Source organism: Triturus cristatus, chromosome 12 (genome assembly GCF_964204655.1).
Source record: "Triturus cristatus chromosome 12, aTriCri1.1, whole genome shotgun sequence".
In the NCBI taxonomy this organism is placed as follows: domain Eukaryota; kingdom Metazoa; phylum Chordata; class Amphibia; order Caudata; family Salamandridae; genus Triturus; species Triturus cristatus.
This window is the reverse complement of record NC_140595.1, coordinates 53928034-53955056: the sequence shown is the minus strand read 5'-3', so window position 1 is coordinate 53955056 and position 27023 is coordinate 53928034. Positions and strand designations below refer to the sequence as shown.

General features: G+C 46.9%; 1 protein-coding gene across 1 annotated transcript in view; it reads right to left on the bottom strand.

The window, feature by feature from the left end:
- The window catches only part of UNC13A (unc-13 homolog A), a 237707-nt gene extending 213307 nt beyond the window's left edge, over positions 1-24400 (bottom strand). Inside the window, exon 1 of the mRNA XM_085640070.1 lies at positions 24245-24400. Coding sequence (XP_085496196.1) covers positions 24245-24266 — 22 coding nt within the window. The 5' untranslated portion in view covers positions 24267-24400. The remainder of the gene's footprint in view (positions 1-24244) is intronic.
- Between the last annotated feature and the right edge of the window lie 2623 nt (positions 24401-27023).

Below are 27023 nucleotides of genomic sequence, written 5' to 3'. Positions count from 1 at the left end.
ATTGTAGTTCACAGAGCGATACAGCAACTACAATCCTTGTTCTGCGATGGCTACATTGTGATGAACGACCATGAGGCTGCGACTCTCTGTGGAGAAGAAGAGACCTTGGCCTCCTTGATGTGGGTGTAGTAAGGCATGGTACTGCAGGTACATAGGCTAAATGAGCGTGTGTGCAGTCGTTAGTAGCTACCCAGTATGTCCCACTGCTGGTTATATGTCAGAATATCAGGTCTTAAAAATCATCTTAGCAAAATATGGACTCCAGAATATAGACTTTCACAGTATAAAATATCACAAAGGTAAGGTATGTATGTATAGTGAAGTACAGATTTACGACTCATAACTGCATGAGTACCTAAAATAAATTAAAATATATATTTTACATATGTGTGTACTTAAGAATAGCAAATCTATTCTTACCCATATATACTTATCTTGCCAATATTGTGGTAGTCGATGATCTGGCTACACATTTTTATTGGGTGATATTTTAAACTCAACATTCTGGTAGAATGTCCCTGTTGCTCATGTGCCCACCACCTATTTGTCTCCTCCCTTCCCGCTACATTGTGAAACGTGGTAAGGGTATTCCTTCCCTATGCCATTTACTCTGGGGACCGAGCCCCTATTGGTCATGTGTCGTTTGAGAATGTAGGGCATTAGGAGGAGGGGCATGACATCTCACATTACGTTACAAGCAGTACTCATGTTATTTAAAATCAGACACTACTGGCCAAACTTCTCCCTACAATTTTACATCGGCTTGAGTAGTTCTTGCTACACGCACACAAAGCTCTCCACAACTCCAGACCAGCGTACCTCAATGAACGGCACCTTCTACACCCCGAACCGCCAGCTTCCCTCTGCCAACCTGGCTCTCGCCACCGTCCCCTGCATCCGTCGAGCGACCGCGAGCAACGGATCGTTCTCCCACCTCGTAGCAAAAATCTGGAACACCCTCCCCATCCGCCTATGACGGACCCAGGACCTACTGACCTTCAGGAGGCTCCTCAAGACCTGGCTGTTGGAGCAGTAGTAGCAGCACCCAACCCAACCCCCCCCCCCTCCCCCCCCCCCCCCCAGCATACAAAATCAGTTTAGCTATTAAGGAAGAACATGTACATATTTGCATACAAGGCTCTTTAGAGAAGACAAGCTCGACTCCTTACAGGTCAAACGAGTAAGGGACACCAGTTCACAAATTTAGATAAGCATAGTTGAAACCTTCACAAAAAAAATTCAAACAAATTCAACAGTTTAGTTTAAAAAGTTTATAGGAGGCCATTCCACAGCACTGTCAAACTGTTTACTTTGTTTAGTGGGCTACGTAGAGAAATAAATTCACTCACTTACTTACTAAAATGTTTTTACAAGATCAGTTGATCCAAATTAGGTGAAAACATGGATTCTAATACTATTTTGTTAATGGGAGGCCAACAAAAATCTCTAACAGAACAGTGGAGAGGCTTGTTTAACATCGGTAATATCCTATTTGTATCCTAAACCAACATGCAGCGTTAGATACTAAACTAGCTATTTTTATTATACACAACCAGTTCAAATTTGTGTTGAGGACCAGTACAAGACTCTTCATAAGACCAGTTCAAATCCTTTTCTGAAGCCCATTTCAAAACATAAATGCATTTGGTGCAAAATATCATAACAACATATAAAATGCCCACTGTAAGAAGTAAAACATTTGCATTGCATCAAATTTCAATCCGTTCAGATAAGAGTAAGATTTAAAATTTAACTAGCAGTAGCACACTTTTTAACCTGAGAGAGAAACAGAAAAACTTCCTATGTGCAAATGTGCATTGCCACAAAAGTCTAGAAATATTTGATTCATTGTAAATGTTACAATAACAGCAGACCAAATATATGTACTGATTGCAGCACATTCAGAAGGATACCAACAGTTAAAAAAAGTCATTCTGGCCAGCCTACATCACGATCTACCAATAGATTTTACAACAGTCAATAAAAACTTTTCTCTTGTATCTTTGAAATAGACACATAAAAGCAAGGTGCCTGGTTTTTTGTAAGGAAGAAATGTCACAAAGTCTTGGAGTGCTGGCATTCAGATGGGCTTCCCCAAGAGAAGTCAATATATCCGTAACCTCAGTCTGAATCTTATCAAAATTTTCCAGGAATAATCATTCCAAACAAAGATGGAGTACATTTGGATTCCAATTATGTTTTTACGAAAAGACCAGAAGGATCTGAGGAAATATTTGGTTTAACAGTCTCATGTGGCGCATTTCTAAGGTCTAAGAAAGTATCTCTTGTCCAAATCTAACTTGGTGAGTAATTCAGACTGGGTGTTTGAAAAAATTTGACCGACCCAAGAATACATGCAGATACTTTATATACGTCATAATGAGTGAATTTTCTAAAACTTGCAGAAAAGCACGTCTCTAACAATGGGAATCTTTTTTTAACTATATACGAGTGTGTAAAATTCAGGGAGGTATTTTAATCTGGTCTTCAACATGGGATTAGGTTGATCTCCTTTTGCAATGTGAAAAATAAACTTGATTGTGGAAAACCCAATAGGATTCGGGGAAAACTATTTGCAGTGACCTAAAGTGGGCATGTATTGGAAGAACTCCATACTCCTGCATCGCGTAGATGGTTGTTGATACACTTCTGGTCATACAAATAGTTAGCCTTGGTCCAATGGCTTTTAATCGCCACTTGGTGACAAAATTGAATATCGTCCAATTAACCTGCCTAGCTTCATCCGTTTATAGAACAGAGAGAATTTCTAATTCAGATTAATTTCATATTCAGGTCCTACAAGTCGAAATCTTGCTACACAACCAGTTCAAACCTTCGCATTAAACCACATCGAAACTTCGTATTTTGCCGCTAGTAACATTTATATGATAAAACATCAATGTTTCATTAACCAACGGTTTAAAAGTAAATATTAAATCACTTCAATCCTTCATATTAAACCACTTTAATATAACACTAGGTCAAACCTTTCCAGGGTACTAGGTCAGAGATTCTTATAACACCAGATTAAGGTTTCAATTAAACCCGATCAAGTTAGCCGTAAAGAGGAACTGAGGTTTTGTGCAAGGCCTGGCACCGGTGTCAGAGAGGGAAACACACCTGGCTCCTCGGGGCTGGGTTGCTTCTCAGTAGTTTTGAATTCCAGGGGCATAAATTGGTTCTATTTTTACACCAAGCTGCTGAGACCTCTGGGAATAAACAGTGGAAGAATGGGACAGAGATAAACGATGCAGAGGGCAGGAAATAGAACAAGGTGTGGTGGTGTGGGGGGCTGCATGGAAGGGAGCGGGGGGGGGAGAAGTGGAGATGGGGCAGGAGGGCACGGGAGAGAGTTACAGGGGTAGGATAGGGGGCTTATGAGTTTGGTCTGAGAATGGGGGGTGGGGGGGGGGGGGGGTTAGTGACGAGCTGCCAGCATACTTTGAGGGACGGACAGGAGAGGGGTAAGAGGTGAGCTGAGGATGTATACATGGAGGTTGGACAAGAGAGTGTCGAGTTTGGCGAGCTGAGCGGTGAGAATTGTGAGCTATACGTGCACGTGAAGGTTGGGCAGGAGGTGTGTGAGAGTGGCAAGATGGGAGCAAACCCGACCCTCCTTAGTAGAGATCCTTAAACCCACCTCCCATCCATCTATGCATCCCCCTTCCATCTATTCATCCATCTGTCCATTGCTTCATCTTTCCATCCAGCCATACATTTTTTCCATCCATCCAAATATATATACATCCTACCACCCATCGACCTATCAGGATATTCAGGTACCCGTCCTTTCACCGGCCCATCCAGTCAATTCTTCTGGCCTTCCATCCATTCACTCCTTCAATTGTTGAGATCTTTTCATTAAACTATCCAATCACTCATCCATCCAACCGTACACCGATCTTTCCTTTCACTCTCCCATCCATTCTATCACACATCCATTCTACTTTTTCCTTCACATTTACTTCCGGACACTCTTCCACTCTCTTCCTGCTCTTTTCTCATATTTCCCCATTTTCTATATTCTCATTTTTTTCTCTCATCCATATTTTTTCTTTCTTTCCCTTCTCTCCCTCTCATTTTTTCTCTATTTATTCCTTTCTTTTTACACTATTTTACTTATTTCTCTTTCGCCACTTCCTTCATAGTGCATGCCACCTACAACCCTCTTTTCTGTCATTTCATAATAGTGCTATGTGTAAGCATTTTGTCGGCAGACCTGCAGATGAAAGGAGGCGTGTAAACAAGTGATTCCCTACCCACGGAGCCTGGACCTGGGAGACGTCACAGCTCTGCTTGAAGCTTCTCTGGGCACTAAGTAACAAACATGGCAACTCTTAGACAGTCGGACAGGAACTAAGGTTCTCTAGGTCCATTTTCGTACGGCTGCTCCAAGGCAACGGGTGCTGCTCGAAAACATGGCCGCACTTCCGCTACAGCAAGGAAACTTAGGTGTGTGAAAGCTGCCTGAAACCGGGTACATTCCATTGACATAGAAGTAGGACCAGCAGATTACTCCATGTCCTCTGTCACGTCACCGTTTTCAGGTGTTTTAGGCCATTTGATCCAGTAGACGTAAACCAAGACTACAACTCCCAAAATGCAATAGGTTTTTTTGATAGAAAGTCAGGGAAAGGGTGTCTAATCTCTTACAAGGGCCGCACTGGCGGTTCTAGAGTTTGCAAGCGCCTCATTAGCATAATTTGGCATTTGACCAGCTTCACGCTGCTTGTTCCGGTAACGCTCAGGCGCAGCACGCCTGCTCTCCAGAGCTGCCTGGTGTCTTGATTTTCCCAGCACTGATTTCGTAGCTCTGAGAATTCCTGTCTTTAATCATATAATTAGGGCCATCTGCAGCCCACCCTGGCGCCCCGCCCTCGGTTTCCTCACGCCTTTGGTCTCTGAGGACCAGAGAGCTCCACTGAGAACAGGAGAGCACGACGCAGTGCGCGTTCACGTCAGCCAGCGCTTTGAGGCTGATTCCCCCGAGCGCTGTAGTGAAGCAATCATTCATTCGTAGCAGGTTCCAATTAAAGTCACTGTTGACGCGGTGTGGATAAAAAGGCCGCAGAAGATTTCACGACGTCACCAACGAATCGATGCTTTTGTTCGGGGCTTTCCTTTTACAAATCATTGTTTTCAACTTTGTTAGTTCACCTGGCTCGAATAAAGTACCCAGGACTACAACTCCCAGAATGCATTATATTCGACAAAGAAAACTCTGGACTGGAACATCACATCATTGGTGACTGACCACTTCCTCAGGCTGTAGGGTTAGGAGTGAAGCTTTTGTGAGGTCGCTTTTGTTTTTCAGCTAGCAACAGCAAGCATTCTGTGACTTGCACGCCCATTTTGTAAGAAAAAATGAAACTACACGCCCCAGTAGGCTACATGCTGTTTGCAGAAAAAAATACATGGTGCCCCCTCCACCCTCCTGTCCCACTCCACGTTGTTACTTGCCCCCTGCCATCCCTTTCCGTGTTGTGTTGCTTGCCTATTCCTGCACCCTTCACTGTGTTGCTTGCCCCCACCCATCTCCACGTTTCTTATTGCGTCCTTCCATTCCTCTGTGTTGTTGCGTCCCCGTCACTCACTCCTTCCCCTCTCCATTCTTTTGCTTGCCCCCTCTAACCCTGCTCCACCCCTTGCTTGCCCCCTCCAGTCTCTTCCTGTTGCTTGCCCTCTGCACTGCTGTGCAACATGGCTAAAAACTTTGACAAATCAAATAGCTTGCATGGGTTAGACCTTTTGGCTTTGCCAATGCTTCCCCCCCCCCCTTTTCTTTTTTGTTGCTCTCTGATTCCTGTACTCCTGGTTTCATAATTTGCTAAACAAGACTACAAGTCCTAGAATGGAATTGGCCGGAGTAGCTAGACACACAAGCACCTGGGCAACATAGCTGGCCTTATGTTGTAGGAAAATGTCTGGCGCGTGCTGCTGTGAACGGAGCCCATTTTTCATAACAGATTATGGCACCCTTGCTACACCACTGAGTGTGTACACTAACGACAGGCCCTAAAACGCCAATGAGTGTGTACGCTAACGCCAGCCCCTGATTTTGAAGAGTGCCTCAGCGCTGCCCCCCAAAGCAGGGATCCGCCCCATTTTAAATGATACAAAACAGGTAACCATGTATAATAGATGGGATTCTGCTACCCCTATATAAAAACCTATCGCTAATTTCTTTATAATCGGAGATTTGTGATGCACCCAGTTGCCTATTATTATAAAGAAATGATGTTGCCGCTCAACTGTAATAACTTATTACAGTGGAGTTCTGACATCACAATGACTGCTGTCACAGCCAGCAGTCAAGGGGAAAGGCAAGACAGGTCCTGAAGAACAATTAAAGTAGTTGTCTAAAGAACAAAACCGAGACATGGCTTTGCTATCTTTTGCTCTTTTTTTTCTAGCTGCACAGTGACAAGCAGAAAGGAGATGTTTATGGCAACATGTTTTTATTTTTTATACTCCTTGGGTAATTATAGAAAAATGTGAATCTTTCTGCAATCTTCCAAAAATTCCGAGCTACTGCTCCTTTAAAAAAAACAAAAAAAAACTAACTTGTATTAAACTGATTTTAGTATATTTTTGCAACAAATATCTAACAGTTTTTTTATGTGTTTAATTTTGTACTAGAGATTCTATTTTTATTTTTCATCCTTGCAAATATCCTCTCTCTTTTCTATGAAAGAGCTACGCACCAAGGATTTAGGTGGCTGTGGGTAAGACAACGGTGAGACCGTGTTTTTTAAGGAGTAAAGTACCCTCTGCAGTACATAAGGATATTGCAAGTCACCTCGGAGTTCCATTACTTCATAAAGGAATTCTGCTTTCGGCCTCATTCCAAGATATGGTCATGGAACTACTCAGTGACTTACCATATCCTTATAATACATGGGATTCTGTAATCCCTGTATAAACTATAGTCTCTGATTTCTTTATAATCGGCTACTTGTGACGCACTCAATCGCCAATTATAAAGAAAAGACATCAGAACTCGATTATTTTAAGTTATTACAGTTGAGTTCTGATGTCACAATGTCTGCTGCCAGCAGCGAGGTGAAATGCAGGTCATGTTGCGCGGCTTAATTGGAACAGCTGTTTAAAGCAACGAAAACGGAACATTGCTTTTCTTTCTTTTGTTCTACTTTGATAGCTTACAATGACAAGCAGAAATAACGGCACTCCTTAGAAGAGAAAAACTAAAATCTTTCTGCATGTTTCTACACATTCCGAGCCACTGCACCTTTTTTTTTTATGACTTGAATTGAACTGTTTCGAATATCTCTTTGCCACAAATATTTAACATGCACACTATTTTATATGAAACTGCTACGCAGCAAGGTTTTAAGTGGGTTGTGGGAAAGGTGATGGTGTGATCATGTATTACATAGGATAACGTATCCCTAGCGTACATAAGAAGGATATTGCAAGTCACCTTGGAGTTCCATAATCTTTTAAAGGAACTATGCCTTCAGCCTCGTTCCTCTATATAGTTATGGAACTCCTTGGTGGCTTGCAATATTGCTATAAAGTACAGTAGGGGGTACTTTATCCCCTGTATAATATACAGCAGGGGGGTACTTTATTCCATATATTACTGGCCTGGTGCATCAAAGGATTCTGATGACGTGATGAAATAACAGAGGCCCAAAGTCCAGTCCTTCGTCAACCATTAACAGAGCCCCAATTATGAAACATTTGCCTGAAGAATATTCACAAACACACACTAACTTTGTATCTTGCTAGTGTCATGACCTTGTGCTCAGAATTACCACTGCAGAGGGACTGTAATTCATCACTGTCAGTTCGTACCACACTCCTACCCCCCCACCCGCCCTTCCCCAGTGATCTCGGATATACAGTCCACAGCTCTATCAAAACCCCTGTTCCTACTGAAACTCATTTCCAACCTATCTGGGATCAACGTCTCTCGCGACCAGCACTCGCCCAACAAAATATGCCACACAGAACAAAGCATATTATTTTATCACTAAATACTGCCAAACACGTGAGACAGAACAGGGAACATACAAGAGAGCTTAGATGTATAGATAGAGGACTATCTCATTGCGATTTACTGCACTACCCTCTAGTAAACGCAAGGTACAGCGCACAAACCACACAACTCCTGGTTACCAGTAGCCCAGTGTTTGGTGGGATTATTGTTGTACCTGGAAAAACCTGACCAATGGATTTTGAATTTATCGGGTGTGATAATTATCGCCTATTACAAGTTTCTTACTTAAAATGGGAATAGCATGCAGGTTTTGAAGCTCGTTGCATCAAAATCTGCATGTCCAGCTATTTACTGTCCATTTTTTTTCCCTGGAAAATATCAGCAGGTTTGACTGACTGATCAGAAGTTATCGGGACACTCGTAACGAGTGCCACAGACTGACTATCCCACCTACATCCATTCACTATACAAGGACACGCCACCAGTAATAACCATTGAATAGACATTCGAAACACAGCCACAAAGAACACATTAGACCGAACGAACATCATGCACACCCGAACACAGCTCACAAAGACCACATTGTGAGCATCACCCGCCTTAAAACTGTCCACTTATCCTTGGGCGACAAGCAGGGTACTCATCTAGGAGATGGATAAGAAATGCACTAAAACCAGAACATGCCATCAACTGATCTTTTATTAGGAGAATTTATTATATTGTTTGTTACGTTGTCTTGTTTGTAAACGACTATAAAGACCCTTGGGCTAAGTTTTTTCACAGATTTGTTTTTGTTAAGCTGGACTTCGGCCCTTGCTGGACATATCTTCTGACGCGGCCTGCAGCGGTGCTCCTTCTACTGAATGGATTTCCACAGACCAATGAAAGAATTGTTCCCGAGTAAAGTTCTAACTTGTAACGCCAAGTTTGGTGGAATCAATTTGGCCACCTCTGATGCAGCAGAGAGCAAAGAAATCCTATGGCAGTAAAAATCTGCTACAAATCTTTTGGATCCAACCATCTTCACACATAGTTTTTCAGCCGCCTCACTCATAATACCACCAGAAATTATAAACAATGAACTGTTGGCGGTGAGGCAAGTTGCAGCCTAGTTAGGTCAAACGGGTTTAGCAAAAAAACACGTTTCTATAGACCAAGCATTTCAACCATATTTGTAGTCCGAAACACAGACTCTTTTGTGTTTGTTAAGGCTTGGCCAATGGGTAACACATATAATCAGAGGGGTAGGAATTTTCCAAAAGTTGACTTATCCAGTTAAATTCATAATGCAAACTTGTCTTCTTTGGAAGTACAAAAAACCATTGAAGTCCACGAAAATCCAGGTTAAGTTGAGAGTGGGAATGGAGGAAAGCAAAAACTTAACAGCTCTCTCTTTTTTGCAGTTTCATATAGCATCAACTTTGCCCAAGGGCACTAGAGCGCTTTACATGAGCACCAGATTACATTAACGCCCAAGAGCATGGTGTGATAAAGCTGTCGGCACTCTCTCCTTTTACTCCCCCAAAGTCAGACCCAAATGTCATTGTCTAACCTGGGTCCCTCAACCCACTCTCCCTACAAGAATGGTTCGCTCCACCATTCTAAGCATTGTGATTGGCTGAGCCGGTCTGCGCCTTCTAAACATGATGACGTTTACTACTGCCTTCAGAAAGACTAGTCTTTGTCACCCACCAGGATTTTACACCTGTAACTTATAGAGTACATGGGTACGCTACTGCGGGTGCTCGTACTCCGTGTCTTGCAGGCCATGTGATGGCTGTAAGCCACCTCATCTGTACTCGAAGAAGGCTAATGTTTATATGGAATGACACAGAAATCACGCAGGCTTCCAGGAGCCTATAGGCCTACCCTGCAGAAACACTGCTGCATGACAAGTGTGGAAAAGGCTGTCACAGGCATTTGTTTGCTGAAGCAAACAAAATACAAAACCTGATTTCCTTTGCAAAGAAGTGAGTGGCACAGAAATGCATGATGGATGTCCTCAGTCCCTCCCACCTCCCATACCCATGTTTTTATCTATAGGGAAGTCTTCCCTGTGTTATCAAGACACCTTATTTACACCTTATTTAGCATGCAGATAGTTCAGCGGGTTGCATGCCTGCTGTAGAGATCTGGGAGTAAAGTGCAAGCCACAATCTCATGGCTGGTAAGACTTACTCAACAATTCATCTATCTGAGGTGATGAAATTTAGAATATTATGTAGGTTATTCTTACAACATGTGCTGTGTACTTCAAGAGTTTGCAGCAGGGGTCCAGGAAGGGTACAGAGATCCATGTCACATTTTTAGGATAACCTCTGACTGTGTATATGAGTCCTATTTAGATTCAATATCAATTCCCTTTTCTTGGTTGGATACTCTGGAAAAGATCTAACAATCCTAAACCCTCATGAACCCGCCCAGTGCAGAGTAGATTCTGCTCATGAAACCGGATTGCCAGGCGATCCCGATAGGAGGGTTTTGGGATGAGAAAGTCTAAATGCATTTCAAACAACATCTGATTGACCCCATCCCTTTGTTATGTCAGTTAATATGTATAGAACCTTATATCCCCCTTATGTTGCTTCAAAGTGCTAAAGGGATGGAACAGGAAGGATTGAAAAGGGGAACATAGAGAGAAACCAGGCAGGAATAATGTAGTCGGGAATGGGCCTTGGGGTGGAAATGAAAGACTATGTTAATGCAAATGAAGGACTATTGCTGGTATTTTTAAATATCTGGGGACTTGGTAAACACAAGACTTTGAACGGACAAAGTCGGTGCAGAACTTGGTTGGACTCACTGGTTCAGAGCTTGTCTGCGGCTGTGGGTTTCCCACATGGGAGAAGGCTCTATTGTGGGAGAAGGCTCCGTTGGTAGGGCGACCAGATTTTATGCCTGACAGAAAGAGATAAATGACTTCAATTATTTTGGACTTCAGAGGCCCCTGTAAAAGGAGAGCATACCTTTCAATTCTGCTTTCTATGATGACTTGACCTTTATCAAGCCACTGCTCCTCCGCTATGGCGGAGGAGCATCGCCCCACCTGCAAGGAGCCAAAAAAAATCAAAACAATAATAAACCCTTGTTTATTATCGTTTTATTTTTTCTCTTGGAGCCAAGGGGCCAGGGTGATGACAGGCTGGTGGAGGAGTGGTTGCACTGCTATTCAGTGTGCATGACGGTCTGGCCGGCTGTCTCAGGCCAGCCAAACAGTCATGCGCACTGAAGTACCCTCACCAGCCCCAGCTGCATTGTCGGGTTGGAGAGAGCAGGCACAAGATCCCAGTCTAACTGGGAGAGCAAATCATTGGCAATCAGGCGAATCCTGATGCTGCTTTCAGCAGCATGAAAGCAGCGTCAGGATTGGCCGCAGTGCACCCTGGGAGCCTGTGCCTGCAGTGGAGAGGGGCGCAAAGCGGCAATGCAGTGATGCAGCAGGGAAGTGTTTTTTTATTTGTCTTGTCCGTCCGCCCCCCCTGCACTGCCACTCTGTCAACAGACCCGCTGTTACTGCCGTTGTCCTAAAATCCGGCACATGTATTTAAAACTAAGAAAAGTGTGGGGACACTGGGACAGTCCTCTGACAACTGGGACTGTCCGTGGGAAATCTGGGATGTCTGGTCATTCTATCCATGGGGAATATCCATGGTGGCCGTGGTTCAAAGAGTAAGAGTGTTGTGGGATGAGAGAAGGGTATTCCCTGTAGAAGAGACTGTAGGAGGGTGGGCATTCAGACCTGCATGTAGTTGACACATACGTGGTTGTCTTAGCGGGGTGCGCCTCAGTGTGGATGCAGGTTTTTTGACCAACACCCGAGACCCGAATCTACTACAGCGAGTTGCTGGGGGCTCACTGAAGCCCATGCTGCAAGGGCAAGTTGCTGCACTCCCTGTAGGTGGAGATCATTGTGCTGAAGGGGCAGTATGAGTTGCTACTTGCCCTTCAGTATTTGTTTTTCAGCTGCGCCTTGACCCTGCATTTTATTAGAGTACCCTGATACGCTGTAGCTGAATTGAGGCACTCGCTTCATTCTTGGTGAATAGAACAATAATTGCAACCGGAAAGCGAGACGGATCCATTACACATTCTCCGGCTACCACGGACAAAGGACTACACGTAAGAAGGACACACCCGCCCGCTTACTCCTACTGGATCCTGAAAACAGGGGTTGTGACTTACCCGTCCTCCCCTTCGCATCACCCACCACGTTCAATACACCTCACGACACCCGATTAGACCGGGTTGGAATTATCACCAGCTCAGCGATATCGCACGTTTAGAAATCTTTTCCGTACAGCCCTGAAGAGTCATAGGATAATTCCCAGTTGACGAAACACGTGTCGGCTGGTTGTTTTTCTTCTATTTATTCTAAGAATTTAAAAAATTCAGCATAAAGAACCTACTGGTGTCGACCACAGCTTCCTTTACCTCAGGAAGAATCATAACTTTGTATTAATACTCTGAACGTGTGCCCGGGACTTTGTTTCAAATATAGAACAATAATGTAGTTTGCTCTCTGATGCCAGAAGCAAAGTATCAAAGCTCCTCTCGAAGCACAGTTCATGGCAGTCACAGTTCTGGAGTTAACACACAAAAAAAAGCCTTTTTGACTTGAAGTTGCATGTTTCTTCTTGCAAGTACCACAGACTGTAGCTATAATGCATTTGGTTGCCCTACTAACGGGGAAGAGCGGGAGCCTGGTGTCCACTTCTATGAACCTGGAGCACCTCAGTTGTCGTTCCAATGTAGACTTTCGATACAACATTTGTGTGATTCTGGGAAAATCACACGCTGTCCCTGCCCACCAACTTGGAAACATATAGGCACATTTACGTAAAACCAGATGAACAGTGAAACGTCCTACTGACATGTTCGGTCCTTGCTCTACACACATCCTGCTTTCTGTAATGTGACCTCAACCAGATCCCATACTCCTCACTACTTCATTTGCAGCACACCAGTTATGAGACACTCCAGCTCAATGAAAATGTGCTCCGTAAAGCAAACTGCTGCTCCTTGCCCAAACATTTGTGCTCCGGCAACTGCACAAAAAAATTCTAATATCCTTTTGTTGAGGCTACATCATCAATAATCAATAGTAAAGTTCAAACTTTTACAATTTAGCTAAAAAAAAACAACCCAGCCAGACTCAATAATATGTGAGAGGTCCATATAATGATTTTTTCCCCATTTCAGAATAAAATTGGGACACTGTGTCAAAACACACTTGTAGGCAGCTATGAGTGGACGAATCCAAAATAGTCTCAATAAATTGCTGTCTCCGAGAGTCAGCGGGAAGTCCAGACCCACTGCAAAGACGGATGATGAGTAGACAGTACTGAGGATGGAATGGGTGAGGGGGGCTTCCCAGGTGAAGGTGTATTCATCACACTAGCATTGCGACATATCACAGACAACCCTCATTCACTTCTTGATTAAAACTCCTCTCCAGGTTTCCGTAACACCTCCAGTGATGTCACTCTTACGTCATCTTGTAGAGAGTCTAGTTGTTTGATGCCCAACGATGGTGGGTATCCACAAAGACTCTAAGTGTATTCTGCGTAAGCTCTCTGGCCAATGATCAAAGCGCATTAGGAGACCAAGTAGGGGTCAGTCCTCATAACCTGCACGACGTAGGCAAGCCTCAGCACACTCCTGACTGGAACCAAAGGGAAACCGGGTCTGTTTAGAAGGAAGTCCACACTCCAGAAGGAAGCGCTCTAAAGAAGGAAGGGCTGCCCATGTCATCTCACAAAAGCTGCTTTTAGATCCCAACATCTCTAGAAATGTGAAAACGCTCACAGTCCTTCCATCAGAGTCTACAGATGGGTTACATAAGACCTGACAGACATCTGTCCTCCTTGCAAGACAAACAAGCTCTTTGTAGAGTAGCAGGTGTGAATACTTGTACAGAGCAGAGAAACCGTCTAATTGAACTCAGCATTTTACAGGCAATAGGAGGAACTCTTATACTGGTTTGTTTACGTGAGACCCCCCCCCCCCAACAGAAAGAAACAAACCAGTGCCGTCCTATGAGAGCTCAGCATAATTGGTAACTCTGGGGCTGTCCAGTGGGCTGAAAGTGTTTTTAATATGGGAGTCTGCAGAGGAGGTCCAGGGATCTAGTTATCCAAAGTCAAAGGGTGGTAAATTCTGATGGCACAATTAGTGTTTGCCCTCTCCATGGTTTTGGACCTCTTTGTGGCTATTTTGAGAAATAAATACAATATTCCAAGTTAATACAGCTTGACAAGAAAATATTTTATCCCCCAGGGAGGCTTTGGTGCCCTGGCACCTTGAGGTTGGGGACATGGAGTCACCACAGATTGCCATGCTGGATATCTTGTCCCTGTATGGCATGGTTGTGGAATCCCAATGGCCCAGATTGTTGTGGTTCCAGAGATTCACTTCCATAAGTGTTAGGGTCTCAAAATCTAACAATGGCTGAATCTTCAGAACTGCTGGCTGTGGTTGAACAATTCTTTTGTTCATTGCTGTCCCTTGGTTAGGGCAAGGGTTCCCGCTGAAACCTCTATGCAGCATGGGTGAAACAATCACACTCAGGCTGGCACGCTTGTACACCAAGGATGTTGAGGTCTGGGTTGGAGGTTTGTGCTCTCTGCGCCTTGGACTCAAGCTGCACCGCACTATTAAGGCCCATAAAGGCAGCCGCCGGTAGCTTGTGTTCCAGTTCAGGGGGATCCTAGCCTCTCAGTTTGGGCTGAAAGTGTACCTATTGGAGCAAGACCAGGTCTGATTGGCTGGACCCTTTGTGCAGAGGCATCCCGGCCAAAAATAAAATGACGGACTGGAATGAGGCTAGGAAGAATTGGCAGTGACTGGGCCTTTTCCAAACATTGCACCCATCACTTTTCACTCTCGCCACGCCCCAGCTCAGTCGTACAGGAAACAGGGAGAGACAGGAAACCACACTCAGGTTATGCACATAGGAGAATGGCGAGCACGTAGACAAACACAATGGTGCACACACACTGCGCATTATTATATACATGTTTATGTGTGGGGTGTGAATATTGGAGGCGCATGTGATCATACATTGGTATACGTTTGATTTTAAGGGGTTCGTTGGGTGGTACAACGCCATGCACACTTGCTGGATAGGTATATGTTTCTATGTAGGCGGTTCGGTAGGTGTTACATCTCCATGTACACTTCTCGGCTGTGGGTTGTCAGCGCCTGGTGAGCAGTGATGCGGTTTCACACGGTGAACCTGCGGCTGCTTCGTGTTTGTACGTTTCTGCTGACGTAAGCGTTGGAGTGCGTGCCGACGCGTGCACGCATGCGCGGTGGACATTTTCCCAACTCCCGTGAACGCATCATGCAGTGACGGCAAAAGGCACATGGCTAACCAGGCGACGAGGCCAGCTCTGCCCTGGCTTGACAGCCTGAGGCGGCGGTGGTAGGCCGCGGCTCCCCCTCCGAGCAGCGGGACTGTGACCGCCTGCTTCAGACACGTTTCTCAGGGTAAAGAATGAGGAAGGGCTCTACTCATCTCAGCTCCGACTGTCTGGGGAGAGGCTCCGCCTCTGGCGGCCTCAACCGAGCATCTGCTGACGGATGGATCTCTAGGGCTGACATGTGCCACAAGCCGGCAGGCAATAGAACATATGAGGGGCGTGTGGAGGGGTCCAAGAGGGGGCGCCATTTATAACTCCCATGTCACCGAAGCACAATACCATACAGGCAGGGCTTTAAGTGGGATGAAAGAACTGGGGGGGAAATGTCTCTTAAAGGGGCGTGGCCAATGTAATTAAGGACGTGGCTTAAACACTAAGCTAAAAATCTGGGTTTAGGATAGTGTGCAGCTGGACTTGTATTTTGCTGTTTCTGTCATTGCATCTATATATATATGATACAACAAGTAACATCATACCTACGACAAGTCAGGACTATTGGCTTTGTCAATGGTTGTTAGTTGCATAAGATAAATAAGCAGCAACTAAGGCTTGAATATTTTCGCAAAAGCTTCCACTTAAAGCCCTGGTGACACCACCATGATGTCGCTGCTTCTGAGTTTCAAAAAGAGAAGGGAAAGAAAGAGGGCTCAAGTCGGTGTACCACGGGGGTGGACGGGGTCCCCCCACTTAATTTACCGGGAGCTCGATAACTGGAGCAAATGGAGCCACACATTCACTCTTTGGCCTCTCTGGGGCGAGATCAGAGATCATTCAGAAAGCTGCTCAAGCGCTGGCTTCTCTGATGCAATTGCATCCAAGGGGTGAGCGAGGGGAGGCAATGAGCCTGATGGTGCAAGCCATCTTTCGTGATGTCACTTCCTGTCTTGACGTCAGCATCCCCCCACTTCTTTTTTTAGGACTTGTGCCCTGGAAAGAAATGCAGAGAGAAAATTACTCTCTTTAAAGGATTTCCCTTCCCCTAAAACGCTCACTTGGCGTGACGTCATACCGTAACTTTTACACTAGGGAGAAGTGAGCAGTGAGAGCAATGCACATCGATGTGCCTGCTGTCACTGCAGTGTAGAAAAAAAAAAGGGCCGCCAGGGGACAAAACAGAACCCGACAGAGAACAGTTTCGAATCCCCCCTTAAAAAACTGCCGGTGCTCAGACTCGGTGAGACCCGGCCCACTTAAAGCCGTTCATACAGGGAATGTGAGAGACTTCTTGACTGGCCATGAGAGCCAGGGTAGAGCCAGCCACTGGTCAAACGTGTGTGCAACAGACACACACGTGTGCATGTATGCAGGTTGTAGGTTTCTGTGTTTATGTTGGGCACATCAATGAACAGGTGCTTGTGTGCATGGGATGCGTGAAGCTTCCCTCGAGTGAGTGAATATGCGCGTGAGTTTTGTTTGTGCTTGAGTATGTATGTACATCTGTCACGGGTGCAAGTGTGTTGCTATCCGAGTATGTGTCCATGTGTTCACGAGGGGGGGTGTTTGTGTTTATTCCTGTTCCAGTGCCTATGATATTGAGTGACCTCATTAGAGTTCATGAACATGGCATGTATGCTTCTGCTCATGCATGTACGATTACAGCTCCAGGAGTGGATGTATACTGCGTGTCTGCATTGCTGTACGTGTATATGGGTTTCTATGACTGTTCGCGTGTAGGTGTGTCCGTTCTTTGTACCGGTGCATGTGTAAATGGGTGTGAATAAGTATGTTTGTCAGGATATACCTGTATAGTGTATATGATCATGTATGAAATTATGGTGTGTGGGTGTAGAGGTATACACGTGTGTAGCTGTATATTTTTTAAGTGCATGCGTATGTGTGATTACATGGTGTGTGCCGGCTATCTTTGTGTATTATTTGCCTGCAAAGGTGTATGTATGAAAAGTGTGTATGTGTGTGCAAAGGTGGGTGTGTGTATTTGTCATAATATAAGAATGTGTGTGTCAGCCTCATATCACAGCATGGTTTATTGCCTATGAAACGCCCTGGAGACTAATCAATGGCCACTCTTGAGCACAACTCAGCTGAAAGCTTCAGCCCTTCATCATTGCATAAGCAGGATTTTTTTTGCTGTTGCAGTTTATGTAGCATGAACTTGACCCGAAGGTAACTGAGTGCGTTACGCGAGCACCAGTCACATTACACAAGGACACTTTCAATTAATTTTTTGGGGGGCACCGGAGATAAGTGATTTGCCCAGAATCACAGGTTGTTGAGTCGATGCCAAGATTCAAACCTAGTTACCGTGTTCCAAAGTTGGCAGCTCTGGCTGTTATGCCACATCCTCTTTCTACTTGCCACCCTTCCAGCACAGACCTATCTTCGTCTCCTCCGTCTCCAGTGAAGTACTTAACGCCCCGCTCTCAGGAACCCCCCCCCCCACAAGTTTTCTTTTCATGCAGGTGCTCCAGTGAAGCCACGTACCACTGTCCTTCCACCTCGCCATAGGGAGAACAGATGTCCTGGATTTCCCTGAACAGTCCTGGTTTTAAGAGAAGTTTCCCGACACTTTTCTTCATTTTAGGTAAATGTCCCAGTTTTTAAGACAAAGGTCAGGTCATTCTGTAAAGCAGATATACGCTCCATTCACAGGCGCCTCAGAAGACTGGAATGTTTTAAGTAATGTATCTCTTTCTGTCAGGCAGCACAGGAGGGAGATGGCTGCCTGCTCCCAGCAGAGACTGAGGGTTGTATGGGTAGGAGGAGCACGGGTGGAGGGGGTCCTGCCATATATATATATATATATATATATATATATATATATATATATACACACACACATGTACATATAAACACAGTTTCAAGCTGTGTGTGTATATATATATATATATAGTCGACTCACCACGCAAACACTTGCATGCGCACACTCCTTCCGCAAAGTAAGGCACAATTCCAAAGTGCTTGGGGTCAGTTTAATTCACGGTACCAAGCCGGAAAACCCAACGCGTTTTGGCAAAAGAACGCCTTGATCAAGGCGTCCTACGCCAAAACGCTTTGAGTTTTCCGGCTTGGTACCATGAATTAAACTGATCCCAAGCACTTTGGAATTGTGCCTTACTTTGCGGAAGGAGTGTGCGCGTGCAAGTGTTTGCGCTGTGAGTTGGAATTCAGTCGGGGCTGCCTCGGACCCAGGCGTGCACTGCTGCTGTTGTGTCCCGGCTCACCCGAGGAAGTGGAAAGGTGATATATATACATATATATACATACATACATATATACAAACACATTTACAAGCCTAGTGTGTGTGTGTGTTTTTATGTATGTGGACATATTTACAAGGGTATGCAAAAAACAGGACAGGCCAGATATAGAAGTAAGACTATAGGATATAGTCCTACTTTTATGTCTGGCCTGTCCTGGATTTTGCTTCTCATAATCTGGTCACCCTACCTCACCACCACCTATGGTTCAGACCTCTCCCGACCACCAACCCTGGACAGACTCCTCTTCATCTCTTTCCTCTACAGTGAAGTACTTTACCGCCTCTCTTTCAGGAAACTCCAAACTTCCTGTCCGAGCATCTCCTCCAGTGAAGCTTTTTCCCACCTTCCTTACACCTCACCTTCCCCTGGTGCAAACTTCTCACCAACAGTCACCTGGATCGGTGCCCTTCAGTCCTCCTTTCCCACCTCTCCCCAATGCAGACGCTCCCTATATAGCCAGCAAGCTACCTTTTCCCCCAACTTAATTTCCACTACTCTTCCTCCTGCACTGTCCCTCCCCAGTGACACCCTGCTGTAATCCGCAGTCCTTCTCACCTTTACTACTCAATAGGGCAGCTATAGTATTCCTTCCTCTCCAATGTTGCCTGGCCACATACCAACCGGGGTGGCCTGTGCCCATCTTCCATCAAGTGTGGCCTCCCATTTGGACTGCCCCCATATTCCTTCCAGTACATGCCATCCCATCTGCACTCCAATACAGCCATTCCTCATCTTCCCGCTAGTGGGGCCACCTCCATCTCCCTTCCAGTGTGGCCTGTCCCCATTTCCCTCCAGTAAAGCCTCCCTACCTGCACCCTACTACAGCCCTTCTCAATTTTCTGACTTGTGGGGACACACCCTTTTCGCTCAATTGTGGTCCGTCCACATCTTCCCTCCAGAGTGACCTGTCCCCTGCTCCCCTCCGCTCCATCCCTGCACTCTCCAGCGGCATTACTATCGCCGTACTGGCTCCTGTATGTGTTTTGCTGAGTCCCACCATGTACATCATCTCGAACCCCATGTGAGGGTATAGTGGGGGTATTCCGGCCAAACTCAGACCGGTCGTTCTACTGGGTCACGCTTGGTGCTGCAAGAACTCTTTCTCACTGAATTCTCCCTCAGGGTGTTTCCACATTGCAGATTGTTCCCCTTGTATTGGGGCCTCCTATCTTACCCTACTCTTCAAGCGGCGGTTCATTTCTCACCTGGCTTCCGCTGTAAATCTTGCTGTTATCGACCTCAGGCCTCGTGCCCAATTCCAGAACCATACATGGACCATTCTTTCCATGCTTCTGTTGATATTGGCACTTCTCCTCAGGCACATGGACTCATTTCCTGATGATTATCCCATGGTTGTTTTGGGATCGAAACTTCGTCGACTACAGTGCCTAGACTGTTCCTTAATGTTGATGCTGATGTACCCTTGAGCATTGGTTCTTTTGTACTGTGACTATAAGCATTGTGTTTTATGTAGTCACACCCATATGTCTGAGTTTTGAAAGTCAAAATTGACTATTGTTTCTGTTCTTGTGTTTTGTTTTCCACACTATTGTTTTATTGAGCTTGTGCATACACCGCTCAAATTAATTTCATACTCTCTTATAGTAATCCACCACTAACCCTCTTTGGGTTCTGGAGTAGGGTGATACTCGCCGAAAATCGGTTTGACGTCTCGTCAGGGGTAGTAAGCGCTATATAAATACAATTACAATACAATAATAAACATTTATGAATTGTCCATTGGAGAACAGAGATAGGTTTCACTGCAGGCCTGTTTAGACTTTATTATTCCGTTCGAGCAGGGGGTCTCCAACCTTTTCTGTAATAAGAGCTACTTATGTTTAATGAAGCTCTTTAAGAGCTACTAATATTATTAGCGTTGTGATCACATCAGACAAGATTACATTAGTAGCCATTCACATAAGATGACTACCAGCGATCACCTCAGTCCATCAGGCATGCTTGCCGGCAGTAATGTATAAAAAGCTTTATGTGAAATGCCTCTACATCAGTAATGCATAATAGCCATAGCTGCAATGACTCCGGCACCAAGGTGGGAACATTTGTTTAACGTTTTGCCAATGCCACATGATTTTTCACTTAAACATCAACCTCCAATCTCATTTGAAAACTCAGCCATTTATTTCCTTATATCAGCTTATTAGTTCTGAAAATGAACACATTTTCACCTCAACTATACACTCTAAATGTTGGTATACATATAATAATTCAACCAAGTAAAAGCTTCTAATTCAGTAGTCGGGGCTGCACACGGGTGAGCTACTTACAGGTACCTGGAGAGCTACCAGTAGCTCACGAGCTACTCGGAGAGGCCTGTGTTAGAGGGACCCTTGTCCCTTTCTAAATCCATTCCTAGCTCTGTCATCTATTCAGTGTAATACTAACAAACTTTAATTCCCGGAACCCCAACTATTCTTCCCCCTCACCCCCCCAGTGTGGCCGGTCCAGCCCTCTTCTAGTACAGTCTATTCCCACCTACTCTCCACTTAGGCCCCTTCCTAATTTACTCCGCAGCGTGACCGCTTCATGGTCCCTCCAGTGCACCCCCTCCCCATCTTCCATGCAGGGAACCCCTCTCCCCAGCTTCCCCATTTTCCATCCATTGAACCCCTTGCCCGCCTTCCCACTCCACCAGTGCCCTTCTAATGGCTTCTTCCCAGCACAAGCCTCTCCTTAGTACATGGTATCGGAGAATGTGTGCACTTCCGGAGCAGGGGGGCTGCACTGTACGTAGTGAGAAGCGGCACCCCTTACAGAGCTCCCTCTCCGACACCTCCCCACCCCCCCTTAGATCCTAGAGGCGCCAGGGACTAGGGGAAACCCAGGGCGCTCCCCATCAGGGCGGTGCCTGAGAAAGGGCAGAGTAAACTACACGGCGGGTAAACATACCCCCGACTCCGACCCAGCCCGCTGCTCCTTCAGAACCGGGCCTCCTATCGCAAAATATCCGATTTCTACGACAACCAAGTGAGCCACTCTGCCCTGGTCGTAGCGACCTTTGAGGGGCAGTCTTTGTCCCTGCACGCCAGCCTCACCCTCATGCACGCCAGCCTCACCCCCTGCACGTACAGCCGAAGCCCTCTGATCCCTGCAGGAGCAGGCATCTGTCATAGCCTCGCCCCCATATCTCCTGACCAGCAGCGCGCAGCCCTCCACCCCTCCCCGGTAGCTGCTGCTGTGAATGAGAAGCCGAGCCGCGAGCCCAGGATTTTGTGAATGGAGGAGTGAGTGCGCGTTCCGGGGGTTCCACGTTACTTCGGACCACTCCGCCAGCACCGTGAAAGCAGGCAGTAGCCCGGGGTCACAGCGGACGACACGTGGGCAGTCCCCCACTTAAGATGTGCCCCTCAAGTACCCAAACATGGAAACCACAGGGCAATGTGTTCACAGACTCAAGGGCTGGCACATACATGCACGCGTGTTCTTTACGTATGTGCTGTGCATGTCTTCGGCTGTGGAGTTTTACAGAGCGCCACATGTCGGAATTGGACAGTTTTGGAGCGCTGAGTCAGAGTAAAGGCCGCCAGGCCCACACAGTGTGCCCACGCACTATCGGCTCCCAGACCACTTGTGGTCTGAGGGTTCGCTCCACCTACCCTCCCTGAAGGTCACCGACAGGCGAGCCTTGCACCCAAATATCGGCGTAGCATGGCCCCATCTGGGGCTGTGCAGGGGAGTCGCCCCCCTCATCACCCCGGCAAGCTGTGCCCTATGTGTGACGTGCAGGCGAGAGGGCGCAGGCGTTTAAATCACACTCGCTTACTCTGAGGGGAACAGCTGCGGCCTCCTTTCACCAAATTCGCTTTCCTGGCTGTTTTTTTAACTTCATATGAAGAGATTGAAATAAGCAGCGATTCATTCGTCGTTCTTGGCTGAGGTGCAAACAACGTGTGCTCCAAAAATAGACGTGGCATCGCGGGGCGATGCGCTCAAAAATGCACAGTGCGTTTGCTGAGAAAAAAAATATATTCTCCAGGCAATCCTGAGAGCTACTCAGCAGACGGTGGGGGCGTGTGCTACACACAAACGCACACACAAACCTTCCTTTACCCCACACACATCCCACATCTGCAACCCAACAAATCTCTTTTCCAGCCCCACAGAAAGATACCCACCCCACGCCCCCCTCTTCTCGTGCACAATAACACACATATCACACGTCCCTCTTTGTATACTCATTGCCACTCACAGACATGGGCACGAGCATTCACACAAAAATACACACAACCTGGCCCTCGCATCCACCCCAACAGCTATCCTTCTCGCATACCCCCACCGAAACACGCATAACCGCCCTCCTGCACGACTAACTTATACAAAAACGCATAAATCACTCCTCCCTCTACACATAATGTCTTTCACACACCTGCACACAAACACCCCCCACCCTCCAGAAAAGACAGCGCCCCCACCTTTCCCCAGCGCGCACAGACATTGCCTCGCTAGTCTCCACAGAGAAACCCCACGCCCCCACACGGCTGCAAAACCCAACACAGCAGGCACCACGCCCCTTTATAAAAGCGCACCCCCACACACGCTGAACACATGCTCTGGGCTGCCATCCCCCGTGCTCCATCATGTTCACCCATTCCAAAGAAACCCCACCCTCAGCATAGGAGATCACACATGCATACATTCTATAAATGCCCCTTATATGCATCCGATGCGTGTGTAAGTCATTTTACCGTGCTGAAGTTGCTCAGCGGGTTGTGCGCCTGCAGGCCACGGGTTTCGAACCCTGCCGGGCTTACTCGGTCTTTTATTCTCATGCGTTTGACTAAGTTGCCACCAATAACATGGTCGATAGTGACATCCATGTGGTAAGCCTTAAGAGACCACTGTGCGCTATATAAATCGCCACCCATATACAGGTGGTAATTGGCGCTTAGTAAAACCCCAAAATATTGAGAAAAGCACAGAAACCCCACTTTCCGTTCCCCATGCCCCCTACGTCCCCGCCCCTGACGTGGGGGGCTGTGACGCTCCTTCCCTGCACACAGTCTCCTTACACGACACACCTGCCCGGAGCAGCACCCCGGGGTGCACGGTGGAAGCTCTCACCCCCTCACACAGTGCATCGCCATGTGCGATCGATACCGCATTAGCAGACCAGCTCTCCGGAAAATCTGTTTATTCCCCGTAGTAGGAGGCTCCGAGGAGAGAAATGGAAGGGAAGCCGGGTGCACTCTGGATAGGGGCGTGCACCCGGGCTCCGTGCAGGGGAGCCGGGCTCCATGTCAGGGGCAGGGTGGGGACACCGCTTGTGCTATGTGTGTGTGTAGATTTCACCCACACAGGAGCACTGCGCGAAGGGTACATTAAACGGTGCATACCTGCTGAGTGGGGGGGGGATGCGTGTAAAGCAACCTCTGGGGGAAGACAGTCGTGTGTGAGACATTTACGGGCGTGGGGGCGGGTTAATGATGTAGTAGTGTGCGGGGAGTGAACACGATCCCTACAGAGGGCTGTGTGTTGGTTGAGTGGGGTGTAGAATGGGTGAACTGAAGAAGCGGTGATTGCAACCTATTAACAGCCCCACACACTTCCCAACCCCAGATTGAATATCAGTAAATATAGTTAAAATAAAACAACCCCAGGCATGGTTTTTTTTCCCTTACCTCCGACGCAGAGCAAGGACATGGTCCTGCCCCGGGCTGGGTCCCCCTGGCGCTGAGCCCTGCGGGGCGCTTAGCTGGGAGCCTGCTGCTGCCTGTGCGCGGCTCTCTCTGGCATGCTGCTCTGCCCCTGCTCAGCCCTGCTGCTGCCTGCCAGCCATTTTGTCTCAGCACTGAGGCCGGCGGACAGCTCCTGACGTCAGGCTGAGGAGATCCAGGCAAGGGGGCGGGGCTGACGGGAGGCGGGCCGCGGCCATTGGCTCCCGTGGCCCAGGGGGCGGCCCTTCCGGGGGACTTCATTGAAAACGTCTGGATGAATAATGCACACACCGGACCCCCCCCCCCTCCTTGCGAGTGCTGCAAGCCCTTTCTGTGGCTCAAGTTCAGAAATAATGTCTCGAGTATTATCAATACGAGTTGAGTCAACCAAGATCACGAGCAGGACAGTTAGTTTGCGTCAGGCCACCCCTGACACGCGCATATTTCCAAGTACACTTATTCCTCAATTAGACCGTTTGTATCGCTGACTGCTTATTCAGCAGAAGTGTAAACTCAACTGCTTTATTGTCTCTAAAATAGCAATCCTTACCAATTCAGTGATACTTCTTTACGGACCTCTTTTTTTATATACCCTTTTTATTGATTTGTAGATAATCAGAAAAAAAGAGTACTAAACATCAAACAGTAACAGCTCTGCAGTGCGGGAGGGGTCAGGGTTAGTGTGGAATAACAATATAGAAAGAAAAGGACAGTGCGATGATGGATACTGTTGGGGGGAGGGGGAGGGGGTGGGGTGATGCAGGAAGCTGGCTCTGTATATACTATCTGGAAAACAAAAGAGGGACCCCTTTGTGAACCAAAGGAAATAGAGTTCTCGTGTACGAATATAGACTGAAGTTTTCCTTGGTAACTAAGCACACCAATATACACCATAACCCTTGTTCCTGAAGGTAAAGGTCTAGTGCATACAAAACCAACAATAAGAACATTTGAGAAAAGAAAAAAGCCCAAACAATAAACTAAAAAGGAAATATCAAAGGTAGAAGTTGATACAAAAGATATAACAATGGCAAGGGTCAGATCAAGGATAGGTACTGCAGCAGCACGGGGTGGCCGGGTGTAGAGGCGACTGGGCCCAATGTTAGTCAATGGAGACTGGGGGTACCCACAAGAGGTGCTGGTTGCAGGTAAGTACCAGCGGTTTCAGGGCACAGGCCCGGGGGTGAAGGCAAGCAGAGGAGAGGGTGGCACGAGGCACCACCAGCGGCGCAGGGGAGGCAGGCTGCAAATAAGCGTCGGGCTCCTAATGCAAGTAAAGGGGCATCTCAGTGGCACAATGAGGCGGCAGGCTTGGACCAGGAGGTAGGGAGGTAGGACAAAGGTGACCACCAGCTAGGTAAAGTTGGGATATCGATGGAAGCCTGGGCACCATCAGCTGGGCTCCCCAAAGTCGGGGGGGCTGAGGATACAGGGGTGCCTTTAGGTGTCGTATCTTTATTACCGGAGGCGGTCGCGGTCAGGGGGACCCTTCGTGATGAGGCTGCAGGCGTCTTTGTGGAGTCCAGGAGAGGTCAGCCAAAGCTGGATTTGAGGTCAGGTCTTCTGGGAAGACTTTACTGGATAGGTGAGCCATTCAGACTCAGACCGTGAGCATTGGGTGCAGGGTGGGCAGGCGTCGTGGTTCCAGCTATATCCGGAGTCCTTGTAGGTGGATTCTTCTGGACAGGGCCGCTGTCCTCGGGAGATCTGGTCTTTGTTGCAGTGCAGACAGTCTTCCTTAGGTTTCTGGAAGTCACTGGCTGCAGGATAGGTGTGGTATTCTTTGCAGGGTCTTTAAGCAGGAGAAGGCCCGGTAGTGCTAGGGCCAAGTCAGAAGTCGTCTTCCAGCTTTGCTGCACGGCATCTTCTTTGTCCTTCTTCTTTGTAGGTTGCAGGAATCTGAGGATCAAGGTTCAGGGGTGCCCCTAAATACTGAATTTAGGGGTGTTACAGGTACTGGCAGGTAGTAGCCAACGGGCTACTTACTTTTAGGCTAACTACACTCTTCGTATGTCCCCTCCCTTTAGGGAGGGGGAATCCCCTAATCAGAATGGCTAACATCCTTCCATCCAATATGGAGATTTTTATAGGGGGTCACTTCAGCTCTGGGCACCTTAAGGGTGTCCTGGCTGAGAGGCAACACACCTCTCCTTATTACTAATTTTCCAGCCAACCTTGCTTCCATAAGTGGGGCTGTTCCTGCTTGGGGTTCGGTGAGAAGCACTTCCATCTCAAGCAGGCTTTGTTCCTGTCCCAAGAGAGCTCAAGGGCTCCCACCTCAGGGGCTCAAATACATACCTCTGTGTGGCAGGCTGGTGCAGACCAGTCAGCTGTATACTAGATATTTGGTTATTTTTCAGGGGGCCCTCTGAGTGCATTTTACAATAAATCCAACACTGGCATCAGTGTGGTTTAATTGTGCTGAGAAGTTTGATACACAACTTCTTAGTATTCAGTAGAGCCATCATAGAGCTGTGGAGTTCATAATGACAAAGCCCAAGCCCATGTACTCCATATGGCTTCACTGCACTTACAATGTCTAGGAATGGACTCTGAGTGTCTCATGCAGCTATGCCCTCACCCTGCCTTAGGGCTGCGAGGCCTGCTAGAGGGGTGACTGACCTATGCCACAGGCAGTGTGAGGGCATGGCACACAGGGATGTGTGTCACTCTTAAGTTTTATCTGCACCAAAACAGTCTGCAATGGCAGTGTGTGTGTGTTAGGTGAAGGGTCTCGGAGGGT